The sequence below is a fragment of the Hemitrygon akajei genome, chromosome 4 (assembly GCF_048418815.1).
Source record: "Hemitrygon akajei chromosome 4, sHemAka1.3, whole genome shotgun sequence".
Classification (NCBI taxonomy): domain Eukaryota; kingdom Metazoa; phylum Chordata; class Chondrichthyes; order Myliobatiformes; family Dasyatidae; genus Hemitrygon; species Hemitrygon akajei.
Window position 1 is genome coordinate 65,960,696 of NC_133127.1, and position 21,710 is coordinate 65,982,405.

General features: G+C 43.0%; 2 protein-coding genes across 2 annotated transcripts in view; one reads left to right on the forward strand and one right to left on the reverse strand.

The window, feature by feature from the left end:
* The window catches only part of LOC140726403 (alpha-1,3-mannosyl-glycoprotein 4-beta-N-acetylglucosaminyltransferase B-like), a 203,860-nt gene extending 188,938 nt beyond the window's left edge, over window positions 1-14,922 (reverse strand). The window contains exon 1 of the mRNA XM_073042738.1: window positions 14,886-14,922. Within this exon, the coding sequence (XP_072898839.1) occupies window positions 14,886-14,898 (13 nt within the window). The 5' untranslated portion in view covers window positions 14,899-14,922. The remainder of the gene's footprint in view (window positions 1-14,885) is intronic.
* A 10-nt stretch (window positions 14,923-14,932) lies between these two features.
* elmod2 (ELMO/CED-12 domain containing 2) overlaps window positions 14,933-21,710 on the forward strand; it is a 35,536-nt gene continuing 28,758 nt past the window's right edge. Inside the window, exon 1 of the mRNA XM_073042741.1 lies at window positions 14,933-15,054. The gene's annotated coding sequence lies outside the window, so the exon portion shown is untranslated. The remainder of the gene's footprint in view (window positions 15,055-21,710) is intronic.

Here is a 21,710-nt window from a genome sequence, read left to right on the forward strand (position 1 = left end):
AGAGGTGGTGAAGCATCACAGAAACTTGTCCACTTGTTGACTTGGTCTTTCAGACTGTCCATTGGTTTGTGGATGATAGCCAGAGGAAAAACTCATTGAAATGTGGAGAAGAGGGCAAAAGGCTTGTCAGATGTATCCTGGTCCAACACAATGTCCTGGGGGAAGGCTGGAGAAGAACTAATGTTGGAAAACCCGGTTTGCTGTCTCAGCGGTTGACGAACGTTTGGGGAGAGCAATGACGTGGGCCACCTTGCAGAACTGGTCCACCACTGTCTTGATCACTATGGCCCTACTGGAAAGGTAGGAAACCATGAGATAGTCCATGAGGATGTATAACCATGGGCATCGAGGGACTGGCAGATGCCACAGGAGACCAGAGGGCTGCTGGTGGGAGGAATTAAACTGGGCACATTGAAGGAAAGCAGCAACATACTGACGTACATCTGTGATAATAGTGGGCTACCAGAACCAGCGTCTCAGAAAATCCAGTGTCTGTCGTGTGCCTGGATGGCCGGAAGGCCCCAAGAAGTGGGCCCACTGGAGTGCCTCAACGTGTGCAGCCCCTGGCATGTGCATGAAGTTGTTGGGTATGTCAGCTGGAGCAGGCTCATGCTGTAGGGCCTGATGGATCTCGTTCTCAAGGTCTGAATCAATTGGGGTAAGGATCTGGGAGGATGGAATGATGGGCTAAGGATCGATCTCCATTTCAGGTAGGCTGAATTGTCATCACATAACATCTGCCTTTGCGTTCATGAAGCTGGGTCAGTATGAGATAGTGAAGTTGCATTGCTCGAAGAAGAGCACCCAGCAACCCTGATGTAGATGAGTTGGTGAGGCTGTTGAATGGATATGAGATTCTATGGTCAGTACAAATGAGGAAGGGCTCAATGTTTCCCATCAGCCAATGTCTCCATTCCTCCAAGGACAATTTAATGGTGAGCAGCTCCCTGTCTCCTACTCCATAACGGCACTTTGTAGAGTTGAACTTGCATGAGAAGGCACCAGAGTGGCTTTCCCCCTCTGGTCCTCACTGGGAGGGGATGGCTCCAGCATCCGTGTTAAATGCGTTCAACTCTACCACAAAAAATCCAGAGAGGACAGGATGTAATCCAGGAAGGAAATGACTGGGCTGTGGAACTGACATTCCTCTTACAGTGCAGTTGGTTTTCAAGGAGACACTGATAGTCTGAACGAATATGACAGATGTGGCATTGGGGGTCCTTGGAGAAGATGAGGATGTCCTCGAGGTAGACGAGCACATACCTGTGTGGCATGTCTTGGAGAATCTTCTTAATGAAGGCTTGGAAAATGGTTGGACTGTTGGCAAAGTCTGAATGGCATCAACAAATATCTGTAGTGGCCATTGGGTGTCATAAACACAGTCTTAAACACTTTCCCTGGTGGATCAGGTCATAAGCACTCCATAAATGCAGTTTGCTGAAGATCTAGGCACTGTAGAGTGTTTCAAATGCACTATCCATCAAGGGGAGAGAGCAACTGTTCTTAACGGTTGTTTTGTTGTGTCCACAACAGGGACAAAGACCCCATTTATCTTTTTGACTAAGAAAAATCTTGCACCGGCTGAGTTAGTCAAATGAAGCCTTGCTGTAGTGCTTTGGCAATACAGTGATTTATGGCTTGGGTCTCAGAAGGAGAGAGGGAGAACAGATGACCCCAGAGAGTGGTGATGCCTGGGAGGAGATCAACCGCGTGATCATGTGGTCTGCGAGGTGGTCGGGTGCTAGCTTCCCTTTTACTGAAGGTGATGGCAGTCATGACACTCCTGTGGGAGTTTGGTGAGGTTGAGCGTTTCCTCTGTTTTCACATATTTACCGGTTGATGTCAACTGAGGTTGCAGGCAACTGGGTCCCCAACTCAGTAGAGAACTGGATGAACAGTGAAATCAGGGTTCATGAGTGGACATCAGGGGTGAATGAAGATGAGAGGAGGTAGGGTGAGTTGATGATGAAATTGATGGACTTGTGGCGCTATCTTATACTCATGTGCACAGGCCATGTGCACACTCTGACCATCCCAGACCCTAACGGACATTTGTCAATGGCTGTGATGCAGAAAGGGTGAGAGATAGACTCAGATCGAAGTGCAGAGTCAGGTCCAAGAAGTTGCGCTGGAATCCATCAGAGCCTCCTGTGTACGTGGAACCATTGGCATCTGGAGGAGGACAGAGAGAGGGGCTAAGGGGAGCTTACCAGATAGAAAGCCATTTGTCTATGTAGCAGTGCCGGTTTCCTGGGCACAGTGGTCATTTGGTGTGTGGGTAATCGTTTGTTCCACAGTGAACAGAACTGAGGTACTGGCTGGTGATCTGGAGCATTGCTCCATAAAATACTTGTCAATATGGAAGGACAGAGTGAAGAGGCTTTCAAGGTCAATGGGCATCTTCCAGGTAGTCACTTTGTCTTTCCAGCGCACCTCAGTGGTGAATTCCTCATATTTATTGGAAATTGTGGTTTTATTGTCCCAGTTAGCAACAGGCCAGATCAGAGCTCACCCAGTCAAGAGAGAGATAACAAAGACAATCTTGGCTCTGTCCATACAATACAGAGATGGCTGGAGCATGAAGTGTAAGATGTACTGGGACAGGAAGTTGTGGCATAGGGTTGGGGATTATCAAAGCGTTTGGGCAGCTGAATCCAGGGCTCAGAGGGAAGAGGTTGACTGGCCTGGTTTGCTTTATCGAGACAGAGATTTGGAAGAGTGGCGAGCAGACGGTTAACGGATTCTTGGTGCTACAGAATTGTGTGGTTATGTCGAACGATGAGTTCCTTTAGGCGAGCATACTCTGCTGGGTTAATCAAGGGTTTACTCATCCTGTCAGAAATGTAGAGGAGGATTTATCCAAACACAGAGCAGCAGAGACGACTTAGCAGTGAGTAATAACTTTAATAATGAACTGCAAAATAACTAGCCATGAGGGGACACAAAATAAGTCAGAGCAGAGACTTAACACAAGATAACAAAGTAACCGAAGGCTGGTCCAACAGCGAACACCAGCTGTGAATGAGAGCTGGGTTTAAATAGGCTGCAAGTGATTAGTTGGAAATGGGTGGCAGGTGACTCCTGATAGCAGGGTGAAGAATGGAAGGTGCCTGCCTGTGCAGCCATGACTTTGTAAACTTCCTTAAGGTCATCCTCAGCCTTCTCCCCTCCATGGAAAACAGTCTCCTACTCCTCAGTTTCTCCTTATAACTCAAGCCTTGGAATTCCAACAATATCGTCGTAAAACATTTTAGCACCCTCTCAGACTTAATCCCATCCTTCCTAGAGTATGGCAATCAAAAATGCGTGCAATATTTCTGATGAAGTCTCATTAATGTCTTTTACAGTTGCAACACGAGATCCCAACTACTGTACTCAGTGCCCTGCCTGATGAAGGCAAGCAAGCCATGAACTTTCTTCACCTCCTCAGCTACCTGTATCATCACTTAAAGGAACTATGTATTTGTATCTTAAGAGCCTCTGTTCTAAATCATCCCCATGGCCAGGCCATTCACTGTGTACATCCTGCCTTGGCTTAACTTCCCAAAATGTATCGCTTTGCATTAGTCTGAGTTAAATTCCATCTACTATGCCTTGCACTCTTTCCCAGTTGATCAAGATCCTGTGGTAGCCTTAGACAAACTTCTTCACTGCCCACCACATCACCAATTTTGGTGTCATCAACAAACTTTCTAATTATGCCACCTACATTCCCATTCAAGTTGTTGAATATATTTATAAACAACATGGAACCCATGTCGATCCATGCAGCACACCACTTACAACAGGCCACCAGTCTGAAAAACAACTCTCCAATACCACTCTTTACTTCCTATCACCATTCAATTTCTATTAAATTGGCTAGCTCACCACAGATCCCATTTAATCAAACTTTCTACACCTGCTTATCATGCATAACCTTGTCAAAGGCCTTGCTAAAGCCCATGTATAATACGTCTACTACCATGCCCTCATTAATCCTCTTGGTTATTTCTTCAAAAGACTCAGTCAAAATCATAAGACATGATTTACCATTCAGAAAACCAAGCTATTTCTGATTAGTCCTTGCCTTTCCAAATGTAGGTTGATCCTGTCTCTCAGCATCCTCTCCAGTAACTGCCCCACCATTCTTGTTAGATGCACTGGCCTGGAGTTCCCTGGCTTGTCGCTGCAGCCTTCATAATTACAATATTAAACACCCTCCAATTTTCTGGCACCTCACCTAAGTCTAAGGAAGATACAAAACAAATTCTGCCAGGGCCACTGCAATTTCTTCCCTCGTTTCCCACAATGACTTAGGATACACTTGGTTAGATTCCATTAATTTGTCCAGTTTTATGCACCTCAGTGCCTCTAGCACCTTCTTTTGTACTGTCAATGTTTCAGGGAGCATTGTCCTACATAGAACAGGACAGCACCAGACAGGCCATTCAGCCCACAAGGCAGTGCTGATCATTATATTGATTTCTACTAAATATCCTCCCTCCTGTGTAGCATCCATATCCATATCCCTCCTAATGTCTATCTGAAAGCCTCAAATTCCACCAAACTGTCTGATTCCTGGTAATCTATTCCAGGCACATACCAATTTGTGTAAAAAAAAATGTCACTCATGTTGCATTTATAGACCACCCACCTTAAAAGCATATGTTCTAGTGTTTTAACATCTAACATTTTTACCCTGAGGAACAGTATCTGTCTACCCTACCCATCCCTCTCATGGTTATTAAAACCTCCATCAGTTCTCTCCACTGCCTCTTATATTCTAACAACAACCCACTTTGTCCATCTTGTCCTTATAATTCAGGCAGCATCCTGGTAAATTTCTTTTGCGCCTCCTTCCTATAATGGGATAACCAGAACTGCGCATAATATTCTAAATGTGGTCTGAGTGAAGTTTTATATAGCTGCAACCTTGCTCTTATTTTCAACACCTGTACCAACAGTCTTCTTTCCCAATTCCAATTTATATTTCCTTCTCCACAGTAAATACAGATAAGTAATCATTTAAGGCCTTGCCTAACTGTCCTAATAAAACATTATCAAATTTACATTGATAACATTTCTATGATGCAACTTGGAACATTTTGCATTGTTAAAGGATATTAAATTACAAGTAAAATTGCTCCTAACTGAATTCATATAGAAAAGGATTATGGAGCCACTTAGTGGTAATTTTCATGTAGTGCAGCGTTTACCATAATTAGGAAATGAACTTTCACAGCAAGACACGAGGAAATCTGCAGATGCTGGAAATTCAAGCAACACACACAAAATGCTGGTAGAACACAGCAGGCCAGGCAGCATCTATAGGAAGAAGCACTGTTGACGTTTCGGGCCGAGACCCTTCATCAGGACTAACTGAAAAAGAACTATCTTTTCTTTCAGTTAGTCCTGACGAAGGGTCTCCGCCCAAAACGTTGACAGCGCTTCTCCCTATCGATGCTGCCTGGCCTGCTGTGTTCTACCAGCATTTTGTGTGTGTTGTTGTTTGGACATATTTATAAAATGTGTCTCAGGCAGATTATGGATCTCCCAACATGCTTTACAACCAATGAAGTACTTTTGAAATGTATTAGTGTTATATCTGTGATTGAAGCTGTAGAATTGAAACTTTATAAAATATAACATAATAGATGAGTATATAAATTGCATTATTAAATTGTATCACAAAGATATTTTGTATACTGACCTCTTGTTTTTTCTAACTAGCTTTTGATATGAACATACTTGTTTTGGGTCTCGATAAATGAAATGCCGTTTTCTGATGCTGCACTTTCCAATGTTTCTAAAGGGTTCCATTTACATGGCACCTTTCACGATTGGGTGATCACAAAGCATCTTACATTCAAAGTGTAAGCATTAAAATAACATTTGATAAATCATACAACCAGATCTATTATTTTATTGGTACAATCTGAAAATAAATAATGAGCAGCACATTGGTGACAATCTCTCCTTTGTTGTTTGAAATCATTCTATGAATCTTTGCAACCATCTGGGAGTTCAGGCAGCATCTCCACACCCTTAGTACTGCACAAAGGGTCAGTCCCAATTATGTGCTCAAATCCATTGTATGGAACATTAAACTATAAATTCATGACTCAAATATTATGAGAACAATTTGTCAGCCCTGCGGAGGCAGGCACCTCTCAGTCTCCACCCAGCTAATAAGAGCCATCTGCCACTCATTTTCAACTCATCACCTGCAACCTATTTCAACCCAGCTCTCACCCACGGTCCTCGGTTACCCACCGAATCATTCAGCCTGAACCAGTTGCTCCTAGCCTTTAGTCAACTTGTTGCCTTGTCACATTAAGTATTTGTTCTCACTTGTTTTGTGGCCTCTTGTGGCTTGTTATTCTGCAGTTTATTTTTAAAGTCATCATGCACCACTAAATCATCTCTGCAACTCTAAATTTCAGTCACGCCTCCTCTACATTTTCTGACAGGATGTGCGAACCAGTGATGGACCTAGCAGAATTTGCTCACATAAATGAAGTCATCCATCAGCACAAGTACATGATCCAGAAGCCACTGACCACCAGCTCACCACTCTCAACCAACTCTCTGCCTCGTTATATCAACGCTGCACCAGTCAACATCCTCCTTCTGAGCCCCGGATTCCGGTGCCTGAATGCTTCGATGGATCCCCAACCCAATGCTACAACTTCTCATCTTGGCCTTAGAGCTCCAGCTTTCTCTGTATTCTAAGGACTGAGTTGAGATTGCCTTTGTCATCTCTCTCTTACTGGGCCGCTGCTAACTGGGACAATAAAACCACTATTTGCATAAACTCACCACTGAGATGTACCTGGTTTTTGACCATCCGGCAAGTGGAAAGAAGGTAGTGGATCGGATACTTCACCTGTGTCCAGCTTCACACTCAGTGCTGGACTATGCTGCAGAGTGCAGCTGGACTGCAAAAGCACTTCTGACCCATTGCTATCACAGCCACTTGGAGCACTTGAAAGACAAGCTGTCTACTTGGGAGATGTCTACTGATCTTGAAAGCCTCATCACTCTGGCCAATCCTTATCGCTAAATGTCTTACAAAACGACCCTGCAGATCACCAGCCAGAACCCGGTTCCATTCCCAGAACCTTTCCAACAGTCCAGCCATTTGTCAAGCCTTCATTAATGAAATCCTCTGAAACATGCTACACAGCTGTGTTCATCTATCTTGAGTACATCCTCAACTTCTCCAAGGAACCCCAATACCACGTATGTCACACCCAATCAGTCCTTCAGTATCTCCTCGAAAACCAACTGTACTGCAAGTTAGAGGAATGCCAGTTTCACAGCCCAGTCACTTCCTTCCTGGATTATGTCCTTTCATCCAAAGATATAACCCTGGACCCAGAGAAAGCGCACACCATCATTGAATGGCCATAACCATGCTCCTTCAGTCAGAGTGCTTCCTGGGCTTCTCCAACATCTACTGCAGTTTTATCTAAAACTACAGCTAAATCACCTCTCCACTTGCCTCCCTCACCAAGTCACCTACCTCATGGATAACCTGGTCTGCTTCCATGGACCGCGCGCGCGCCTTTGAGGAGCTCAAGAGGCACTTCACTACTGCTCCCAATTTCTGCCATCCGAACCCCTCCAGACCTTCTGTGTTAGAAGTGGACACATCTGACGTGTGCTGGGCTTATCCTCTCCCAGTGAGTACCAGACAGAGAGGTACTAAGTTTTAAAGCACCTTTGTAGGGATGAACTTGTAAAAGTTCATCTCTACAAAGGTGCTTTAAAACTTAGTTAAGCAGCATCCCAGACATACTCACAAAGTTGCAGACATTGTTCTTATGAAAGGTCATAAACCTAAAATGTCAACTTAATTTTTCTTTCTACAGATGCTGCATGAATATTTGAATATTCCTGGCATTTTTTTCTGCTTTAACTAGAGCGATTGAATGTTGTTGAGGGGATTTGATTACAAGAGGAAGGAAGTCTTTCTGGAATTGTACTGTTTCTTTCTGAGACTGCATCTTGAATACTGTGTAGTTTTGGTTTCCTTACCTATGAAAGGATGGACTTGAGATTAAGAGAGTGCTAAATCAATCCACAAGACTGGTTCTAGGATTGGCGGGCTTGCTCTACGAGGAGAAACTGAGTAGACTGGGACTATATTTTTTAGAGTTTAGAAAGGTAGGAGAGAGTTTCAAATTTTTAAAGGCTGCATGCAAGGAAGATACGTAATCTAGAATTGGGGTCACATCTCAGAATAAACAGTAGTGTAATGTTTTGGTACAGGTTTCACTTCTAATATTGTAGGGTATTTCATGTAATGAAGCAGTGTTTGGATTACTGTTAGAGATAAGGGATGCTTAGGAATATGGGCCATCCAATCAGGAGAAGGAATAGGGAGTTTCTAGAGAAGGCTTTGTGACTGACACCGGTGGTGGGTCTTTGTTCCGCAGGAGATGAAGAGAGAAGACGCTGGAAAGAACCGATTGCAGGATTCGATCCAGTGGGAAACGCGATTCGATGAAGCCAAGGCTCAGGGGTTTATTGAGGATTGGTGAATATGGCTTTTGGAAGTCTTGAGCTCTAAACATTTGACTGTTTAATTATCATGGGCCCTTTTTGTTTCTTTTCCTTTACTAATTCTTTGGTTGTTAACACTCACAAATATACTTCTTTATAATTGTGTGCAGTGAGCGATCCATTATTTCATGCCGACAGGCTATTGCAGGGCAGTAAATCACACAATATCCACACAAACCGGAGTTTGGGTGGGCAAAACAGCCAAATCTCACGGATCTGGCAGGACCAAAGTTGTACACACTCTAGACGTACAAAGCTGGAGAAAGATGGGTTTTCTCAGCACTGAGTGTGGTGGCTATTAGCAAGGGGCTAAAGAACCTTTTCTAGAGATGCCCAGTAAAAAGGGGTTTCTGCAGCATCCAGGAACAAGATGAGAAATTTTCACACAAAGAATGATGATTCTTTGGAATCCTCTACACTGGAGACTGTCACTGAGTTAATTCAAAACCATGGCGGTCATACTTATAAATAAATAAGAGAATCAAGAGATATGAGAACAGTGCATGAAGAAGATGAACATGTGTAGTGGAGCAGGCTTAAAGGGTCAAGTGGCCTGTTCCCACTCCCATTTCTTCTGCGTATCAAGATTCTTGTGGAAATCAGAAAGTTGGTGTTCAATGATTTTCACCATCCCCATTCTTGTTTGGCACAAGATCTTTTCCCCTTGAAGCTTTTATAAAACCTCTTCCACACTAGCAGTCTCACCTAGTTTATAATCATCAGAAAATTTTAAATTATGTCATTTTATACCACAGGGATCTTTCAGAAAGCATTCCGCAAGTCCAAATATGCATCAACTGATTCCCCCAAATCCATCCTCAAAAGAACTCCAATGGATAAATAAAACATGAATTTCCCTCCAAAAATTCACATTGCCTCCAGCCTTCATTATAGATTCCAGTAATTTCTCTCCTTCTAGTAGTAACTGGAGGTTGATGCTTCTCCCTAGGCCTCCCGTCCCATGACCCTCTCCCTTCTCCAACTCTGTATCCCTTTTGCCGATCAACTTTCCAGATCTTAGCTTCATCCCTTCCCCTCCTGTCTTCTCCTATCTTTTTGTATTTCCCCCTCCCCCTCTCAAATCTCTTACTATCTCTTCTTTCAGTTGGTCCTGACGAAGGGTCTCGGCCCGAAACTTCAACTGTACTTCTTCCTAGAGATGCCGTGTGGCCTGCTGCGTTCCACCAGCATTTTGTGCATGTTGCTTGAATTTCCAGCATCTACAGATTTCCTTGTGTTGATGCTTCTCTGCTCTGTTGCCATTTTTCTTAAAGTGGTGTCATATTTGCTACCTTCCAACTCCAAAACCCACTGTCTGTAAAGCGAAGTTCTTGGATGTAGATCATTATATCTTTGGCATTTATCTTCAAACTCCTCAATTTCTGTAGACCTTGTTTTGTCTAACATTTAGTTCCTTCAGTCCTCATTCTCACTCGTCCCTTGTCAATCATAAACCTGCTTGTCTCTTTCTGCAAGCGTGTCATATTTTCCCTCCATTAGGGAGTAGAGAAACAAAGTTAGACAATTTTTTTGTTAACAAGTGAAGGAAGAGAAATGGCCTTCCATTAAACGAACTGATACTTACAAGACTTTAAAATTATAAGGTGTAACTGTGTAAACAAAGACCTAACAGCAGCTGCCATGTTTTACCACATGGAGGCACTTGAGTTAACTGGACTGAAAACTGATTACTACATTTAAAAAGGCAATTATTGCTTTGTTCAATATTGAGGTGTTCTGGTATGAATCGGTGAAATACACAGGAGGGGGGGGGAAGATTCGTTCTTTGGAGTCTAGAACTAACTGGTATAGGCATTAAAACATGAGAGATTTCACAGTTAAGGTATGTGGAACCATTATGCTGCTTGGCATAATATCCTTTATGTTGAACAAATGAATAGGACCATGGGAGGTCCATGGCCAAATGAAAACAGAAAATGCTGGATACATATAGCAGGTCAGATGGCTTCTGTGGAAAGAGAAAATTGATGTTTCCGATCCGGGACATCGCTTCATGTCTTGAAAAGAAGAAAACTAGTTAGTTGTAAGTATCAGAGAAGATGGGGAAGGGGTATGTGTAAAAAATTATTATTCTAATTGGTTAAAACCATAATGTGACATTTAAATATAGATTGAGCTTCTTTGTAATTTGTTACTAATAGCAAGGCTGAAGGACATGCCTAGCAGGCAAGACTATAAAAAAGTACTCAACAAAAATAACAATGAAAGATTAAAAAAATAGCCAGTTCAGATACAAATGGAATGAAAGAGAGAGCAAAATGTGAAATGGAGTCAGTGTTACAGAGGCAGATGAATTTATACAATGTAACAAACTGCCTATACAAGACAGGGTATGAGGATATAGAAATTAGCTAGTCTATGAGCTTGTAATTGACATCAATAGCCAGTCTTTCTCTTGAGATCCAGAAGAGTCAAAGATGAACTATAGGAAGGCAAGAGCTGTTGGAAAATGGTGTTCAACACCATCATCCCCTCAGTACCTACCACCAAGCTTCAGATTCAGAGGTCTGGATCGTAACCTGGTTGATTGGAGGTATAGATCAAAGCTTTAAAGTCAATTAGAAATCCAAGAGTTGAGACCCAATGGCTGGAGTCGCAAGTCTGTGAAACTCTGCGAGTCCACTGGGGAAGTTGGGGCCCAGTGTATGCAAATCCATAACTCTGCCTCAGGCTGAACACCAACTCTGCCTGTCCTGGAGTTAGAGAACTGTGTATGTGCACGGGAGGGTGGTTGTGAGTGGGGCAGGAATGGGGCTTATTTTGCTGTTGCTGCTTGGTATGTTCTGTTTTGTTTTGTTTTGTTGTGTTCTGTGATGTTCTGCTAAGCATGGTGGGCATTTTATGTTGGCACCAGGGTATGTGGCAACACTTGGGAGCTGCCCCCAGCAAATCCTTGTTGGTTGTTAATGGAAATCACACATTTCATAGTACTTCAATGTACATGTGTTAAATACATCTGAATCAGTACCTCCCTCTGCAACTACATCTATGACTACCTTATCAGATCAATCAGTGTGGATTGGTAACATCTCCATGCTGACAATCAGCACAGCTGCATGTTGAAGATACATGCTTAGCCCACGCTCTCTACACCCATGAATGTCTATCCACAAATCAAGCACCATTTATAAATTTGTTAAAGACAATATTGTTGGCTCAATCTCAGGTGGCAACGAGGCGGCATTAAGGAAGGAGGTAGATTGATTGGTTTTGTAAAAACAACTTTTCATTCAATGTCAGAAGGACAAAATAATTGATTGTGGACTTCCAGAAGGGGAAATTGGGGAACACCCACCAATCTTCATTGAGGAGTCAGTGGTGGAAAGTGTGAGCAGCTTCAAGTTTCCTAGGCATCAAAATTTCAGAGATCTATCCAGGGCCCAACACATGAAGGCATACTTCATTAGGATTTGAAAAGATTTGGTATGCACCAAAGACATACCAAATGTAGTTTCACTGTGCTACTACCATAAAACAACAAAGTTCATGTCATACAATAACAAATCTAATTCTGATTCATTTGCAATTCATTGTGCAATTAATTTATTTACAGGTCCTCCCCAGGTTAAGAATGCCCAGCCTATACATAGAATCAAGCATTTGGGGGTCCAGCAGAATAGATTTATTAGTTGCTGCAGGCATCTTCAGCTGGGTGGAACAGAGCATTTCCATGTGCCTTCTCTCCCCAACCATCAGCCATGACAACCATGCTATGCAGGTTTGGAAACACTTAACAGACTCACCCACTCACTGAGTCAGTGAGAACAGCTGGCAGTCACTCTTCCTACATGTGCTGGCTCTCCTATCACAGCTGTTTCTGTGCCCCCTTTCCACACACTTTGTATTATAAATAGCTTCCGGGAATGGAAACCTGTTGTAATTTGGGGAGGATGTGAACCTTGTCATTACTGTGACCATTCAAGCACAGTGTCCTTAATTTTTATTGATTTTAATATCTTTCTGTACTTAGAGCCCATTGTTGCTCCAGTTACGTTTTTGCCATCTACAAACCCCATTTCCAGAAAAGTTGGGATATTTTCCAAAATGCAATAAAAACAAAAATCTGTGATATGTTAATTCACGTGAACCTTTATTTAACCGACCAACAATTATTTTAATAACTTTCCTTTTAATAACACTTTTTAATCATTTTGGAACTGAGGATACTAATTGTAGTAGATTTACAATTGGAAATTTTGCCCATTCTTGCTTGATATAAGACTTCAGCTGCTCAACAGTCCGTGGTCTCTGTTGTCTGATTCTCCTCTTTATGATGCGCCATACATTTTCAATAGGAGATAGATCTGGACTGGCAGCAGGCCAGTCAAGCACACGCACTCTCAAAGCCACGCTGTTGTAGCCCGTGCAGAATGTGGTCTGGCATTGTACTGCTGAAATAAGCATGGATGTCCCGGGAAGAGACGTCGCCTTGATGGCAACATATGTCTTTCTAAAATCCTAATATACGCCTCAGAGACAATGGTACCTTCACATACATGCAACTTACCCATGCCATGGGCACTGATGCACCCCCATACCATCACAGATGCTGGTTTTTGCACTTTTCACTGATAACAATCAGGATGGTCGTTTTCATCTTTGGCACGGAGAACTCGACGCCCGTTTTTTCCGAAAACTAGCTGAAATGTGGACTCATCTGACCACAGCACACGGTTCCACAGTCTTTCGGTCCATCTGAGATGAGCTCGGGCCCAGAGAACTCGCCAGCGTTTCTGCATAGAGTTGATGTATGGCTTCCTCTTTGCGTAATACAGTTTCAAGTTGCATTTCTGGATGCAGCGATGGACTGTTAAGTGACAATGGTTTTCCGAAGTACTCCTGAGCCCAGGTGGCTGTAATTGTCACAGTAACATGACAGTTTCTTAGGCAGTGCCGCCTGAGGGCTCGAAGATCACGCGCATTCAACAGTGGTTTCCGACCTTGCCCTTTACGCACTGAGATATCTCTGAATTCTCTGAATCTTTTCACAATGTTATGTACTGTAGATGTTGAAAGACCTAAATTCGCTGCAATCTTGCGTTGGGAAATGTTCCCTTTGAACTGACTAACAATTCTCTCACGAATTTTGGCACAAAGGGGTGAGCCACGACCCATCCTTGCTTGCAAAGACTGAGCCTTTGATGGACGCTACTTTTATACCCTGTCATGATACCTCACCTGCTACCAATTAGCCTGCTTAATGTGGAGTCTTCCAAACCGGTGTTACTTGAATATTCTGTGCACTTTTCAATCTTATTTTAACTCTGTCCCAACTTTTGTTGAGTGTGTTGCAGCCATCAAATCCTAAATTTGTGTATATTTACAAAATACAATTAAGTTGGTCAGTAAAACTATTGAAAATCTTTTCTTTGTACTTTTGTCAGTTAAATAAAGGTTCACGTGAATTAATATATCAGATTTTTGTTTTTATTGCATTTTGGAAAATATCCCAACTTTTCTGGAAATGGGGTTTGTATTTATTTCATTTACTCCTTTTCCAACTCCCTCTTCATGCTTTGGCTGTCTTATTTTAATTCCTTTAATATTCCCATTCTCCTGCCAAACTGGTTGAAACTCTCCCAAAAACATTAGTAAACACCCCCTGTAAGAATATTAATCCTGGTCCTAAACAGGGGCAACCCCATCCCTTAGTTCAGGTTCTACTTTGCTAATAAACAGCTCCAATGCCTGAGAACTCCACAGCCCTTCGCCCACACCAACAGCAGCCATGCAGTCATCTGCTTCAACCTCCCTCCTCAGCATATGAACACGGGACGTATGTTCAAAGTAAATTTATTATCAAAGTACATATATACAATCCTGAAATTCTTTTTCTTGCAGGCACACTCAATAATAAATCCAATAACCATAACAGAATTAATCAAAGACCGTACTGACAGGGCAGACAACCAGTGTGCAAATGACAACTCTGCAAATGCAGGAAGAGGAATCATAATAACAAATAAGCAATAAATATCGAGAACAAGATGAACAGTTCTTGAAAGTGAGCTGATAGTTCAGTGATGGGGCGAGTGAAGCTATCCCCTGATTCATGAGCCTGATGGTTAAGGTATAATAACTGTTCCTGAACATGGTGGTGTGGGTCCTGACGCTCCTGTACAGTACCTTCTTCCTGAAAACAGTAGCGAGAAGAGAGCATGGCCTGGCTATGTGCGCTAATCCTGAGATTATAACATTTGAATTCGTGCGTTTGAACTGCTTTCCCAACTCCCTAAACAATGAAAATCCTGCAACTAAAGACACAATTTTACTGGAACTCATCAGCACGCAGAGGACTAAAAGAACCAAACTACCTGTTACCGCCATTGCGGCGCGCACACTTCAGCGGGCACGAGCGTGCGGGCGCGTTCGGCGGCGGCTGGGTGACGCATTTCCGGCCGCTGTTGGCCTGGTGACGGAGATTGATTGAGGAGAAGCTTGAGCTGCTGAGAAAGTTAATTGGAGCCCCCCACCCCCCGGCCTGTGAGTAAAAGGAGCTCCGTCTCCCCCTCTGTGTTACTAAAGAGCATCTAGCCATGTTATTTGCTGCACGGGAAATAGTTTTCTGTCTCCGCGGGTTACACTGTCGGGATACCTGGAGAAGGCTGCAAACTTGTTGAATTGATCGCTGTCGCCCCCTCACCTGATACGAGGGCCGCGTATACTGAACAGGTCCCGTCATGGGAAACGTTTCTGAAAATTTCTTAAATTAAGTGGATTCATCCTACGGTGTCTGCGTTAGCTGCATGTCCCAAATGACGGGAGTTACTGGAATGTAATACTGTGTTATTTATTATTTTTACAAGACATCTGTTTAAACTAATTGTACTTTAAGCGTCAACGTATTTGGTGCTCGAATTACTCCCCGCGTTTGTTAAGTTCTAAAATCTAATTGCGTTACTTTTACTAAAGGGCGAACAGATTAGCTTGGAAGTTAATTTCTAATCCTGATTCCTGAAAACTTTGAAAAGCAATGGTTAAGTGTATCAATGGACAGACTGTATTCAAGGATTATGTTTCAAAAATCATCCACTCTTTTGGAAATCAGAGAAGTTGATGCTGTTACTCTATTGATTGGATCATCTTTGAATTCTGATGAACAGTTCTGAGCACTACATCATGAGTAGTATTCATGGAATCCACACATTTAACACAGCAATATTATAAACAAGTATATTCCCTGGAATTTGATCAGCTTTTAAAATATTGAGGGGAAATAAACATCAAGTCTTTTCCATTCATTGGGGAGTCTTGGGCTAAGAAAATACAGTTTAAAAGTTAGAACCAGGCCTTTCAGTTCTGATTTCCAAAAAGCTAGTAAAAACATGCAAGACACCTGCAAGTGATAGTTGTTTGTTATGTGATAGTTTTACATCTGACATTGTTCTTTTAATCAATATAAGTGACCATATGGACATGCCTAACAGAAGAGCTCTGATCTTAAACAGAACACAAAAGATAGCAGAAACATGCTACCCTCAAGCCTGTCTCACCATGATTCCTTTCATATTTGATCCCTCAATCCTTTGATCTTTGAAGAAAGTGAGGTACCTCTGCTTTAAGTATTTCGAATGAACTAGCCTCCACCACACTCTGGGGCAGAGAATTCCAGAGTTTTGCCACATGTTGTGAGAAAAAAACTTCTCCATATCTCACTTTTAAATGATTGTCCTATTATTTTGAATTTGTGTCCTTGATCGTGTTTCTACTGGTTCTTAGCAAATTAACATTTATCCTGTTACACTAGTTTAGGACTTCCCATGGTTCAATAAGATCATCCCTATTCTTCTAAACTCTGAACAGTACAGACCCAGTCTGTTTTGGTTTTGGGACCATTCCCTCATCCCAAGAATAGCTTTGTAAATTTCTCTTGAACTGCTTTCAATGCTACTATATCCTTTCTTAAAGTGAGTTGAACTCCACATGTGGCCTTGTCAATGTTTTCAAGGGTAATATGGTCTCCTGTTGTTTTTATAGAGTGTGTAATTGCAATTTCAGTGGTATATAACGTGGGGAGGGGGGCCCAGGCAGGTCTAATTAGTTTTGCACCATTGTGGACAGCTGAATCTCTTATCTTTTGCAGTATTACAAGGCATTACATTGTTCAGCTGTTTAGTTTTCCTCCCTAAGTTCGTAACTGTAAATGTTTTACCTAAAATTGTAAGTGAAATGTAACGGTAGTCTAGGACTGAAGGGGGCAAACCAGCTATACTGTTGGTCAGTACTAAATCATGAATACTACTCTGATGAGGATAAACAACATAAACGTGAGATTCTGCAGATGCCAGAAATCCGGAGCAACACACACAAAATGCTGCTGGAATTCAGCAGGTCAGGCAGCATCCAAGGAAATTAATAAACAGTCGATGTTTTGGGCCGAGATCCTTCTTCAGGACTGGAAAGGAAGGGAGAAGACGCCAGAATAAAAAGGTGTGGGGGAGGGGAAGGAGGCTAGCTAGATGATGATAAGTTCAAGTCAGGTGACTGGGAATGGTAAAGGAAAGGAAGGGACCTGATAGGAAATGAGAATGGACCTGGGAGAAAGAGAAGGAGGAGAAGCACAGGGGCAAGTGATAGGTAGGGGTGGAGAAGAGCTAAAATGGGGAATAGAAGAAGAGGGAAGAATTTTTTTCATTGGAAGGAGAAATTGAAGTCCACGCCATCAGGTTAGAGGCTATCCAGACGGAATATGAGATGTTGCTCCTCCACCCTAAGAGTGGCCTCAGTGTGGCAAAAGAGGAGGCAATGGACCAACGTGTCAGAAAAGGAATGGGGATAGGAATTAAAATCGATGGTAACCGGGAAATTCTGCTCTTGGCAGATGGAGCGGAGATGCTAAACAAAGTGGTCCCCCAATTTACATTGGGTTTTACCAATGTAGAGGAGGCTGCATTGGGAGCAGTGAATGAGTCGATGACCCCAACAGATTCGCAGGTGAAATGTTGCCTCACCTGAAAGAACTGTTTGGGGCTCTGAATGGAGGTAATGGAGAAGATAAATGGGCGGGTGCAGCATTTTAGTTGTTTGTGGGGCTGTATGCAGGAGGGAGATTAGTGAGGTGAAACGAATGGACAAAGGAACCACCGAGGGAGACTGACATGCTAGAATAGGAATGGAGACAAGAATTAAAATTGTTGGCCATTGGGGAAATTCCACTCTTGGCGGACGGAGCAGAGATGCTCGACATAGCAGTTCCCAATTCACGTCGGGTTTCACCAATGTAGAGAAGGCTGCATCAGGAGCACTGGATACAAGCAATGGAAGTGCTACACCAGCATAATGATATTATGCTGCCTGAAATGCTGAGTTCCTGCATCTTGTGTGGTGCTCAAAATTTCCAGCATCTTCATAATCTCTTGTGTCTACAATATGTGGCAGCAGAATTTTGTATACCCTTGTATTTACAGGAGGCAGTTATTGGGGTGATGTCATCAGGAAGTGTGTTTAGTGAGGAAATGGTCATAGATAGTGAGTGTTTGGTCCAAGTTTGCAGAAAGAGTGTTGTCATCAATGAATAAGGATTGGAGTTTAGTGTGAATGGAAATACTGTAACAAATCCCTACTGTTATATTTAAAGGAATCCAGATATAATTGTTTGAGGGGAAGAATATCTGGTTACAGTAAGCACAAAAACATGGAAACAAAAGTACAGCATTTAGTGACTGTTCTGCCATCCAGCAATATCATGTTTGATCTTTTACCTCTGTGCCACTTAACAGCAGTAGCCTCATATGCTGAATTTCCCATCAAAAGTCTATCAGTCCTTGCTATGAAAATACTGAGCCTTCGAAAACCATCTTGGTAGAGAATCCCCACAGCATTTGGCAACCCTGTGATCTCTGTCTCAGAGGCTGATGCCAGAACATCCTTCAAGACGAACCCTCACAAGGCATCTAGCACCAATGGTAAATCTTACGGTACCGAAAACCTGAGCTGACCAACTGGTTGGTGTGTTCAAAGACATCTTCAGCTTCTCACTGCTGCAGTAAGAAGTTCCAATCTGTTTGAAAAGGGCAATAATCATACTGATCTCCACGAAGAGCAGGGTGAGCTGCCTCAACAATTTTTGCTCAGTAACACTTACATCTGCTTTGATGAAATGCTTTGAGGAGGTGGTCATGGTTTGAATTAACTCTTCCCTGAACACAATTTCCACTGCAATTTACTCCCACTACAACTGGTCTACAACAGACATAATCTCACAGAGTCTCTGCTCAGTCTTAGACCACCTGATGCAATATCTATGTCAAAAACTGCTGTTTATGATTACAACTCTACTTCATTAGGAGTTTGAGATTTGGTGTGTCACCAGAGGTTCTAGCAAATTTCAACAGATGTACCACAGAGACCATTCTGACTGGTTGCATTGTTGCCTGGTATAGAGGCTCCAATAAACAGGATCAAAAGTAGTTGGAATACCCATGTTAGTCTGCTAGTTACAGATCAGTGTGCAATAGAATCACACCCTCAGTTCTAATCAAAAGGTCCAAAATCTGGGCCTCTGTACCTCTCACGGAGTCACAGAATATGTTGTATACAGGGTGAAATGTGAAGACTTCAAGTCTGTTTTTGCTATTGCTTTGCTCACACTTGAGTGCTCGGTGGTGGGTGCCGATGCTTTTTTTCCGGTGGGTGGAGGGAGGTTTGTTGCTTGCTGCCGCTTACATGTGGGAGGGAGGGGAGCTGGGGGGATACATTGGGGTTTATCTGTCGTTCATTCTTTGGGGCACTTCTCTGTTTTCATGGATGTTTGCGAAGAAAAAGCGTTTCGGGATGTATATTGTATACATTACTCTGACAATAAATTGGACCTTTGAACCTTTGTCACCAAAGACTCACAAGCATCTACAGATGTACGATGAACAGCATTCTAACTGGTTGCATTACTTCCGGGGCGTCTAGGTGCGACTCGAGTAGCAGCAGTACTCTCAATGGATATGATTAAATATTCCCATTTCAGCCTGATATAGCTAAAAAGCACAACTGCTTCCAAGGTCAGTACAGTCAACAAAGATGTCTTAATGCATTTAAAACAAACTTAAAACCAACGGAAACAACACCAGTTGTGTTTGGAAGTGCCCACGGAGGACACCTCAAAGGAAACGTGGGCATAGGTCAGGATTACAAGTGTTTTTAAAGAAATGGGGTCTTAAACTCCCTATACTGACTATCTTGCTGGCGAATGTGCAGTCTCTGCTGAATAAAATCAAAGAGCCAGGGTGCTGAATCAGAGGGACATTAGGACCACACGTGTCCTTTGTTTCACGGAATCCTGGTTAACCCCTTCCATACTGGATGCAACGATCCAGATGGATGGGTTTACTGTACACCGTCAGGATAGATCTATAGAGTCTCTCAAAAGCAGAGGTGGAGGAGTATGCCTCATGATCAACTCTTGGTGCACAAATATATCAGTGCTGTCCCAATTCTGCTCACCAGACCTGGAATATGTAGCAGTAAAGAGCCTTCCTTTTTACCTACCACGGGAGTTCTCTGGTGTCATTTTGGTAGCAGTTTACATTCCACCTCAGGCCAATGTCAAGCAGGCTTTAGATGATCTGAGTAATGGGATCAACATGCACGAAACAGCGCACCCTAACACCTTCACCATCATTTTGGGAGATTTTAACCAGGCCAGTCTGAAAAAATCACTAAGCAACTACCATCAGCAGATCACTTGTAATACCAGAGGAAACAACACACTGGACCATTATTACACCACCATCAAGGATGTCTACTGTGCTATTCCACACCCTCACTTCAGGAAGTCTGATCACTTGTCTGTACTTCTACTCCCTGAGTATAGGCAGAGGCTGAAGACTGCAGCACCAGCGGTGAGGACTGAGAAGGTATGGACGAGGGAAGTACATGAGTGCCAACAGGACTGCTTTGAATTGGCAGACCTGACTGTATTCAGGGATTCATCTTCGAACCTGGGTGAATATGCTGCAGTTGTTACCGACTTCATTAAAATCTGTGTGGATGAGTGTGTACATTCCCAAACCAAAAGCTGTGAATGAATCAGGAGGTACGTCATCTGCTGAAGGCTAGATTTGTGACATGCAAGTCTGGCAACCCAGGCCTATACCAGAAAACCAGGTTTGATTTGTGGAGGGCTAATTCAAGGGAGAAGAGACAATTACGAATGAGGTTGGAGGTGACTTTAGATGCACAGCAACTCTGGCAGGGTTTGCAAGACAATACTTCCTACAAAGTGAAACTCAACAGCATGAATGGCAGAGATGCTTCCCTACCAGATGAACTCAATGCCTTCTCTGCACGCTTTGAAAGGGAGAACACAACTACAGCTGTGAAGATCCTTGCTAAACTTGATGACCTTGTGGTCTCCATCTCAGAGGCCAATGTTCGGCTGTCTCTAAAGAGAGTGAACCCTTGCAAGGCGGAAGGTCCCGATGGAGTACCTGGTAAGGCTCTGATAACCTGTGCCAACCAACTAGTGGGATTATTCAAGGACATTTTCAACCTCTGACTGCTACGGATGGAAGTTCCCATTTGCTTCAAAAAGGCAACAATTATACCAGTGCCTAAGAAGAATAATGTGGGCTGCCTTAATGACTATCACTCCCTAGTATTCACATCGACAGTGATGAAATGCTTTGAGAGGTTGGTCATGACTAGACTGAACTGCCTCAGCAAGGATCTGGACCCATTGCAATTTGCCTGTTGCCACAATAGGTCAACGGCAGACGCAATCTCAATTGCTCTCCACACGGCTTTAGGTCACCTGGACAACGCAAACACCTTCATCAGGATGCTATTCATTGAATATAGCTCAGCATTTAATACCATCTTTCCCACAATCCTGATTGAGAAGTTGCAGAACCTGGATCTCTGTACCTCCCTCTGCAACTGGATCCTCAACTTCCTAACCAGAAGACTACAATCTGTACAGATTGGTGATAATATATCCTCCTTGCTGCTGATCAACAATGGCGCTCCTCAGGTGTGTACGCTTAGCCCACTGCTTTACTCTTTATATACACATGACTGTGTGGCTAGGCATAGCTCAAATACCATCTATAAATTTGCTGACGATACAACCATTGTTGGTAGAATCTCAGGTGGTGACCAGAGGGTGTACAGGAGTGAGATATGCCAACCAGTGGAGTGGTGCTGCA